Source organism: Gekko japonicus, unplaced genomic scaffold, assembly GCF_001447785.1.
Source record: "Gekko japonicus isolate JY-2015 unplaced genomic scaffold, Gekko_japonicus_V1.1 scaffold386, whole genome shotgun sequence".
Lineage (NCBI taxonomy): Eukaryota > Metazoa > Chordata > Lepidosauria > Squamata > Gekkonidae > Gekko > Gekko japonicus.
This window is the reverse complement of record NW_015163100.1, coordinates 1,325,292-1,334,838: the sequence shown is the minus strand read 5'-3', so window position 1 is coordinate 1,334,838 and position 9,547 is coordinate 1,325,292. Positions and strand designations below refer to the sequence as shown.

The following is a 9,547-nucleotide window of genomic DNA, read 5'->3' as shown; positions in this document are numbered from 1 at the left end:
CCTGGGAGGGGCCGCGCTGGAACCTGAAGACCAACCCTGTTGTGCTTTCCCTCCAGTTCCCCCTCCAGTGGGTTGGCGTGCCGGCCATCCTGAAAGGGTGGTATGAACGCGTCTTCACGCAAGGCTTTGCCTACTCCTATGCCACCATGTACGAGCAAGGGCCCTTCCAGGTACGTGGAAGCCCCCGCCCCGCCCCGCCAGAGCAGCTCTCCTGCCGCCCAGGAAAGCAGCTCCAGCCCAGGCGCACCCTCCCTGGGAAGGGGACGGGCAAGGAAGGCCAGACGGGTGAGCCCTCCAGGGGGTGGGGGGGGTCCCTCTGCAAAGCCACCCCCCTGGAGTCACTGACCCGCAGCATGCTTGGTCCTCTCAGAAAAAGAAGGCCCTGCTGTCCTTCACCACCGGCGGGATAGGCTCTATGTACTCCCCCCAAGGAATCATCGGCGACATCAACATTCTCCTCTGGCCTGTGCAGGTGAGGACGCAAAACCCCACCTGGCTGCCAGAGCCTTAGTCTGGTAGGCCCACAGAGGGAGGGGCTGCCTCCCCCCCCCCGCTTTTAGGGGCCCCCAGGTCACAGAGGACCCTTCCTCCAGCTGGTCAGAAGAAGTGCTTCTGGCCACAACTGTCCTCCCAAAGTCCTAGCAATGTGTCCCTCCTGAAAGCCAGCACAAAAGTGCCCCAGGGCAGCTGGGGAAGGAGGGGTGCAGGTGCAAGCAGGGCAGGCAGCCAAGGTGCCTGTCAGCAGCACCAGCACGCAGCTGGCCACGAGCACTGGCCGGATCCTGCTGCAGGTGTAAGGTGGAGCTCCTCCCCCTCTGAGCCCTCTCTCTCCCCCTGCAGAGCGGCACCCTGCACTTCTGTGGCTTCCAGATCTTGGAGCCCCAGATAGCCTTCAGCATTGCGCACACCCCACCAGAGGCTCGTTCCCAGATCCTGGAGAGATGGAAGAAGAGACTGGGGACCATCTGGGACGAAAAGCCCCTCACGTTTGCTCCCACTAGCAGCTTTGACCTGAGCTTCCCCGGCGGCTTCCTCCTGAAGAAAGAGGTGGAAGAACAGCTGCGAGGCCAGAAATACGGGCTGACGGTGGGCCAGCACCTGGGGAAGCCGCTCCCACCTGACAATCAGGTCAAAGCCCAGAAGAAATAACCAGTCCTGGGGATCATTCGGGGTGGGGTTTGCAGTGATACGCCTTCTTTTTCCGGGCAGCTCAGTGGCATCTAGCAAGGCAGAAGCAGGCTTCCTTTCCGCTGGGGTCTCTCCTGGACACGTGCCTTGATTAAACAGCGCTACAGGGAACCCAGCTGCAAATGGAGGTCAAGCAAGCAGGTGGAGATGATACCAGAGGAGTATCTCCCAAGCGTCTTGCTGGGGGGCATTTAGCACTCTTCCTTCTCTGCTCTTGGCCTTAAAAGTGTAGCTGCCTCTGTACTGCTGAGACTTCCCTCTGTCTGAACATACCAGTCATCATTTCACTCCAGCCTCAGCTGGTTTCTAGCCTTTAATGCACTTCTCCAGTTAACTTTCTGGATGTTGCCTCCTTTCTGCTCTTTGAACACAGGGGGTGGGGCTTCTCTTGCAGCAGTCTGTCCGTGCGCAAATCTGAGTCTTGAAATAAAAGAGGATTTTTTCAACCACTGCCAGCACCTGTCTTAATGGAGAACATTTTCTAAAAGTGGGCATGCGTCCAAATCAGGCAGCTGCAGGTTATGCAAGGTGGTTTGGGGCCAGCAGAGTTTGCAGCTGTGAGCACTCTTCCAATGCAGCGGCCATGTGGGTGGGTCCATCGGGCAGTCCCAGAGGGAGGGAGGGAGGCCGCTAAGGCCAACGGCCAGAGACTGTGGCAAAAGACAAAAGGGCTGGATTCAAACCTTGGCCGTGGCACCAAATTCCAGCCCTGAGTTCAGCAAGGGGCATCAGGCATGTCTCCCGAAGGCCAAAGCCACATCTTCCCCCCATTCCCCCCCCCCACGCGCTTTCAAGTTTCTTGTGAAGGCCAGTGAAGGAAGGCGTGCATCGCAGGGGAAGGAGGTTGGCATGGAGGCAGTACAAGTGGGAGGCTCCGGCTCCAAAGAGCAGCAGAAACTCTCCTCCCTGCTGTCAGGAGCCCTCAGGCCAAGGCAGAGGGCAGCTCGGAGCAGAGGCTTCAGGAGCCGCATCAGCCAATGGGAGGCCCTGTGCGGGGAGGCCCTGTGCCGGCCTCTCAGCTCAGAAACGGAGCTCAGCTGAGCTCCAGCCACCCCCCACACACACGGCTCCTCCCCCTCTCCCCAGTCGGCCTCACACAATCGCACCATGCCAGGCAACCACCACAGCCAAAAAGATCAGCCTCCCCGGAGATTGCTGGCTCTAGGGAGGGAACAAGAGGCATGAGGGGGTAGTCAGTAGTTTAAGTAACCCCCCCCCTCGCTTGCTTCTGGCAAACTATTCTCTCTTGCACGAGCACATTTGTCTAAAAGCAACTACTTGCTCACTCGCTTATGCCTCGAGGCCATAAACTTACCACAAGAACTAGTTAACTTGTTATTTAGTTTTTCACTTTGCATAACTTTAACATCATGCTACATGTTAATTAGCTGTTAAATCCCTGTCTAGAAGTTTAGAACCTCATCTACCATTCCCATGCATTTGAAGAAGTGTGCCTTGCACACGAAATCTCATACCCTGAATAAACTGTTGTTGGTCTTAAAGGTGCCTGACTGGACTCTAAATTTGTTCTACAAGAAGTCTCAGTCTTTCAGATGCTGCCAGTCTCCCCGATCATGTTCCAAGAGAGTAACATGATTATCTCTCTGGAATTGCTCAGAAAATAGAGCTCAGGGCATTTGTCCGGGGCAAAGTTAATACAGCAAACATTTGGCTTCATGCGGACAGGAAGGACTCTCAGACAGTGGAGCAGAGTTGTTTTCTGCTACTCTAGAAACAACGGGTGGAATTAAATCAAGAATTTTTGGCCAAGTGTTAGGAAGAGGGGTTCCCCAGTAGAACAAGTTTCCGTAGGAGGTGGTGGTGGGCAGTTCTTAAGCAGAGGCTTAAATGGCCATCTGACGGCAGTTCAGATTCAGTGACTCACTATGAATTTAGGCAGCTCATGAGAGGGAGGGCAGGAAGGGCTCTGGTGACCCTTTCTTACACGCCCAGGGTAATACTGATCGTCACTTTGGGGGTCAGGAAGGAATTTTCCTCACTGGCCCGGGGATTCTGGAGGTTTTTTGCTTTCTTCTGGGCACACAGGAGGAGTCACTGGGGAGTGGAGAGATCGCTGTGAATTTCCTGCATCAGCAGAGGGGTGGACTAGATGACCCCTGGGACCCTTCCAACTCTATGTCTGTGTTTCTAAGTGTGAAATACAACTGTGCTGTTGAGAGGCAAAACCAGAAGTGTGCATCAAGGACTGAGAGCTTTGGGCTCCAGGCAGAGAAGAACAGGGTAGACGTGTTCCAGCCTCAGGATATCCTTCTTCACGCATGTGTCATGGGGGGTTGAAAGCCAAGTGTGCAGAACTGTACAGGAAAGAGAGGAGGCAACACAGACCTTGCAAGGGCAATCTGTATATTTGTGAGTCCGTAGAATGTCTGTGCTATTATTAATAAAGAACTACATAAGAAAGGGGGAGGACACCACCCCCTCTTAGAATCCCAGAGTTGGAAGGAACCTCTGGGGTCATCTAGTCCAACCCCCTACATGATGCAGGAAATTTACAAACACCCCCCCAGTGACCGCTGTTCCATGTCCAGTTAACAAAAAAACGCAAGATCTCCAGCCAAACTGACCTGAAGAAAAATTGCTTCCTGACCCCACAGTGGTGATCAGCGTGTAAGAAAGGGCCACAAGAACTAAGCACTGATGCATCCCCTTCCCGCCCTCCCTCTCATGATCTACCTAAGTTCACTGAATCAGCACTGCTGTCAGATGGCCATCTAGCGTCTGTTTGAAAACCTCCAAAGGATAGCCCACCACCTCCCGAGGAAGCCTGTTACACTGAGGAACCACTTGTCAGGAAGTTCTTTCTAATGTTTAGCGAAAAACTCTTCTGATTTAATGTCAACCCACTGGTTCTGGTCCTACCTTCTGGGGCAACAGAAAAGAACTCCGTACCATCCTCTATATGACAGCCCTTCAAGTACTTGAAGATGGTGATCCTATCACCTCTCAGTCGTCTCCAGGCTTAGCATACCCAGCTCCTTCAACCTTTCCTCTCACCATCTTCGTTGCCCTCCACGGGACACGTTCCAGCTTGTCCACAGCCGCCTTACATTGTGGTGCTCAAAACTGAACACAGTACTCTAGGTGAGGTCTAACCAGAGCAGAGTAAAGCGATACCATCACTTTGCATGATCTTGATACAGCCCAAAATCACATTTGCCTTTTTAGCTACCGCATCACACTGCTGACTCATGTTCAGGGTATGGTCCACTAAGATCCCTAGATCCTTTTCACACATACTACTGCCAAGACACTTCTCCCCCATCCTATAATTATGCATTTGATTTTTCCTACTTAAATGCAGAACTTTACGTTTATCCCCACTGAAATTCATTTTGTTTTAGCCCAGTTTGCCAGCCTGTCAAGATCGTGTATCCTGCCTGTCTTCTATTTGCTACCCCTCCCAATTTAGTATCACCTGCAGATTTAACAGGTATTCCCTCTGTCCCTTCATCCAAATCGTTGATACGGATGTTGAACAAAAGAGGTCCCAGGCCAGTGGGACCTGTCTTTAGGCTCCTCCCATTTTCCCTTTTCATGGGAATCTTCTGTGATTCTGCCTTCATTATTTTGTTTTTAAGAAACTCCCTTCTCCTTAAGTATTTCTGTCCGTGGGATTCTACCCAACATTGTCAAAATTTGCTTTCCTGAAGTCCAACCTTTATGTCTGACTATGTGCAGCTTTTACCTTCCCCAAAACTGAATTCCAAAATTACACGGTCACTACTACCCAGGGTGCCACTACTTTCACCTCGTCAACCAGTTCTTCCCTGTTGGTAAGTATCAAGTCCAAGACAACAGATTCCCTTGTTTCCCTCTCCACTTTCTGTAAAATGAAGTTGTCAGGAAGACAAGTCAGGAATTCATTGGAACTTTCCTTCTTAGCAGAGTTGGACTTCTAACAGATATCTGGGTAATTGAAATCTCCCATGACCACCATGCCCTGTCTCTTTGAGAACTTTGTAATCTGTTGTAGGAGTGTCTCATCCAAATCCTTTGCCTGACTTGGTGGTCTATAGCAGACCCCCACCATAATATCACTATTATTTCTTACTCCTTTTATTTTTACCCAGAGACTCTGCTGGACTTCCGTGCTCAAACTCATGTATTTCCTCACAAGTATATACCTCCTTTAGGAGCTGCGGTGGCTCAAGTGGTTAAGATGCTGAACTGCAGGCTGTGGAAGGTCGGTAGTTCAGCAGTTTGAGACCCGAGTGTGCCGCATGATGGAGTGAGCTCCCGTCTCTAGTTCCAGCTCCTGCCAACCTAGCAGTTCGAAAGCAAGAAATTGCAAGTAGATAAATAGGGACCACTTCGGTGGGAAGGTCACGGCGTTCCGTGCGCCTCGGTGTCTAGTCATGCCGGCCACATGACCACGGAAACGTCTTTGGACAGCGCTGGCTCTTCGGCTTTGAAACGGAGATGAGCACCGCAACCCTAGAGTCGGATTCGACTGGCTTTCGAGCAAGGGAACCTTTACCTTATATTCCTCCTTTACATATAATGTGACTCCTCCATCCTTACTTATTTGTCTGTCCCTTTTAAATAACTTGTACCCCTCAATCCTAATATTCTAGTTGAGAGTGTCATCCCACCAAGTTAGGTCATAGTCTCTTCCTGTATTAGGACTTCAAGTTCCTCCTGCTTGTTTCCCATACTCTGAGCATTAGTGCAGAGACATCAGAATCCATGTTTTGTGCACTTTGAGGTTTTTACACTTGATCTTAGCCAAAAGGCCAAGATGCGCTAGATTCTTGGCTGAAGCAGTTAAATACACAAGCTTTCTGTATGATCAGTCTTATTTTGCTGTCTCTGTAATGCCTTCTTGCTCATATTTTATCATGCCATGTATTTTATTGATATGCCATTTGAGGTTTTTTTCTATATTTACCTGTGAGTTAATGTTACCTAGCATACGTGCCACTCCCCACAAAACTTTAGAGTTCTTATCTCCAGAGAGTTCTTATCTTGTGACCAAAGTCTGAGAAGGTAAATCCAACTTGGGCACATGAAGGAGATACCCAGCCCCAACTGTGTTTCCAAGAGAGGCATGCATTTGTGTGGGGGCAGGCGTGAACCAGCTGACCCCCACATGGGTTGTGCAGCGACTGCCACCCACAGTTGACAGTCAAAGCACAGCTTTATTTATTTGTATTTATCCTGCCTCCTTGGTGTAGTGGTTAGGAGCACAGACTCTAATCTGGGACAACCGGGTTTGATTGCCCATTCCTCCACATGCAGCCCACCTACCTCCCAGGGTGTCTGTTGTGGGGAGAGGAAGGGAAGGACATTGTAAGCCGCTCTGAGACTCCGAGTGAAGGGTGGGGTATAAATCCAATATCTTCTTCTTCTTCTTCTTCTGTATCTCAGTGGCAGGAACTGGTTGGGCATGGCCCTGCTGTGTTCAGCGAAGCCCCTGGGAACTGCACAGTGGACTGGAGAGGTTCACTTCTCAAACCAAGGCCTTGCAACACCTTTTCAAGTCCTCCTTGTGCTGTGAAGCACTGTGTTTGGGAAACTGACCATGAACACTTCCGGTACATGAATCTGAAAACAACAGGGCACAGGAGCAACCAAACACTGCGAAATAAAAACTTTCAAAGTTTTATTCTTGACTGCAGCTGTGTACAGAAATATAGTCGCAAGTATACAAATGTTCCAATAGAAGCAAAATATTTTTCTTAATATTCAACAAGTTATCACAGGATAGCTAAAAACAAACGCAAATGAGGTCCCTCCCCCCACCCCACCCTTTAGAAAGAACTGAAAACAGGTTATCAGTGCTCCAAGAAACCAACTGACACAAGCCAGGTCCACACAAACGCACAAGGGACCGCCAGAGGCTACATTCACATTGCAGGGTGTCGAGGGGGCTCCTCAGCGGCTGGTCTGGGTGCTGCGCTACACAGAGAGGGTGGAAAGGCAGAGAAGCCGCTCCCAGGAGAGGCCTGAGGACAGCAGACCCCGCAGAGACCCGTGGAGGCAGAGGGCTCAGACTGCAGCTGGGGGCAGCTTCCGTGTTTCTCAGAGCAGATGGAGCGGGGAAACCCCACCACAAGCAGGCAGCAAGACTGCCGCGGAAGCAGGCCCAGGGACTCGGCCCAATGGACAAAATATCCAGGGCTTGTCGGCCACCACAGGCCTTATTTCACCATGGCCACTGAACTCTACAGCCAGATCCCGCCCTGTGGTGATGGGTGGATAGAGGCTGACCCCAGCCAGCAGCTCGGTGGCCCAAGGGTTTAGCTCTTGCTATGGGGCTTGAAAAAGAAATTGGTGCCAGCACAGGAATGCTCCTGCTCCCCAAACGGAGGGTGGGTGCATGCCGCAGAGCTGAGGGGGTGGTGTGCAAGGGTGGGGAGGGGGAAAGGGTAGACACAGTGGTGACTGACGTGCCCTTGGTCCAATTACTGTGAGCCACCGCGGGCAATATACCAGGGGTGGCAGGTGGGCACAGAGCCACTTCACTGTGGGCGGCACTAGATGGGAGAAATTGGCAGGAGGTTATCTTTGAATGGATGGCGCTCTAGACTACAGATGCAAAATTTCCAGAAATTATGAACCAGAGATGTAAAATTTCCATGAACCCATAAAGGGGGGGGGGGAATTCCCCCCCCCCTCCCAGTTTTTTTTGGGGGTGGAGTGGAAATCTTGGGAAAAATTGAAATATCTGCAATACTTACTGTCCTATCAAATCTAAACAGATTTTACTGCTTTAACAGCATAAAATGCATACTTTAACAGCATACAATTTACTTAGCATATAAAATTCAATATCTGCCATATGAATGTAACGGTTAGAATGCTGGTCTTTTTTTATTCCTCCAGCAAAGCAGGGCAAGGAGGCCCTCCGGACCCAGCCTGCCCGGGGGGGGGGGGGGGGGGGGGGGGGGGGGGGGGAGGACCTGTCACTGTGCTTTGAGGGGGAGGCCAAAAGATCAGCTGTGGCAGCTCAAAAGGCCAACAGAAGGCGTGGAACAGTCGGGAAGGCGTGGAAGCCCTGCAGGCTCCCCTCATGAAGAGTAGGTATCCTTCTAGGTGCAGAAACCAATCTTGGATTTAAGAGCCATACATGTCCACAGCATGCCCATCTTGTCTTTAAAGCAGATCACTCATTCTAAAAGAGGAAATATTTCATAAGGAGGCTTTTTCACTACTCTTAGATTTCCAATTTTTCCACTGGAAAAACTGTGTGTGGGGGGGACACTCTTGGGGGTGGGGGAGTTTCTCCCAATTTTTCCCATTTCCCCCCTGGGCCTTCACATCTCTCCTCTGGACAGGGTCTTATACTTCACATGTTGACCACACTAAGTTGCCCTCTGTAGAACCAGATCCCTGGTCCACCTAGCTCAACTCTGCCTGACAGAGGCTACCCCAAGGTCATGGGACTGACCCTGGGACCCTCCACATGCACAGCAGGTGCTCCTGGACATGGTCCCTCTCCTGACATCATTCAACCCGTACAAAGAACTGCTACCTTCGGGGCTGTGGTGTTCCCCCTACTGCTTCACACAGAACAGTGCCCGTGGTGTGGGGGGAGGGGGGGCACAGGGAAGCACCGCCTGCTGCGTTCCGAACCGCCTCCCTCCGGGGCTGAGGCCTCATCAGGCCCTCCTTCCCACCAGTGCCGTCCAAGGGCCTGCTTGGCTCCTCTGTCCCTGGGCAGGAATACCAAACGGAGGGTGGGGGGGGCCCAATGAGGAGGCGTGGGCATGGGGGCTGAACTCCGAGACGGCACACGCCCACTCTGAGGGACAAGGCGGTTCTGTTCCCAGGACGCTGCAGCCCCCCCCCCTCCATCCCTGACCTCTGAACTGTAAGAAAGATGCAGCACCAGGCCAGACCAGCCGCTGAGCAGGTCCCTCGATCCAAAGACAGACTTTTGTAACCAAATCATGTTGCACATTTAATTATTGACCTAAAATGGACCAAATAAAATTAAAGTCAAACGAACCAAAAGGGGGGGGGGGAACAACAACAAGAAGATGGCTGTCTCCATCTCACACTGAGCAGTAGAAGCCCTTCTTGAATATGGTGCGTGCGTGTGTGTGTGGGGGGGGGGGGATTGGGGCCATTTGGGGAGAAGCAGTGAGGCAGTCCTAGACAGGAAACGTGGGCTGAGAGAAGATTGGTCCCTGGTGACTTGGCCCTGCCTCATACAGCTTCAGCACCTGGACACTCCCACCACACCGGGGAACGGCAGGCAGCCGCACACAGGCCAAGCTCCTGGTCTGGCGCTGAGCGCCTGCCTCCTCTGGCCCCAGCAGCGGTCTCTGTTCCCTTCTGAGGCCAGCCCCGGGCTGCTCCTTCCGCCCTTCACCGCCTGGGAAGGCTCTGCAAC

The 9,547-nt window shown here is 52.0% G+C and overlaps 1 protein-coding gene across 1 annotated transcript in view; it reads left to right on the top strand.

Moving 5' to 3' along the window:
• NQO1 (NAD(P)H dehydrogenase, quinone 1) overlaps positions 1 to 1,637 on the top strand; it is a 2,460-nt gene extending 823 nt beyond the window's left edge. Inside the window, exons 3-5 of the mRNA XM_015406721.1 lie at positions 1 to 170; positions 371 to 472; positions 841 to 1,637. Of these exons, the coding sequence (XP_015262207.1) occupies positions 1 to 170; positions 371 to 472; positions 841 to 1,149 (581 nt within the window). The 3' untranslated portion in view covers positions 1,150 to 1,637. The remainder of the gene's footprint in view (positions 171 to 370; positions 473 to 840) is intronic.
• The last annotated feature ends 7,910 nt before the right edge of the window (positions 1,638 to 9,547 follow it).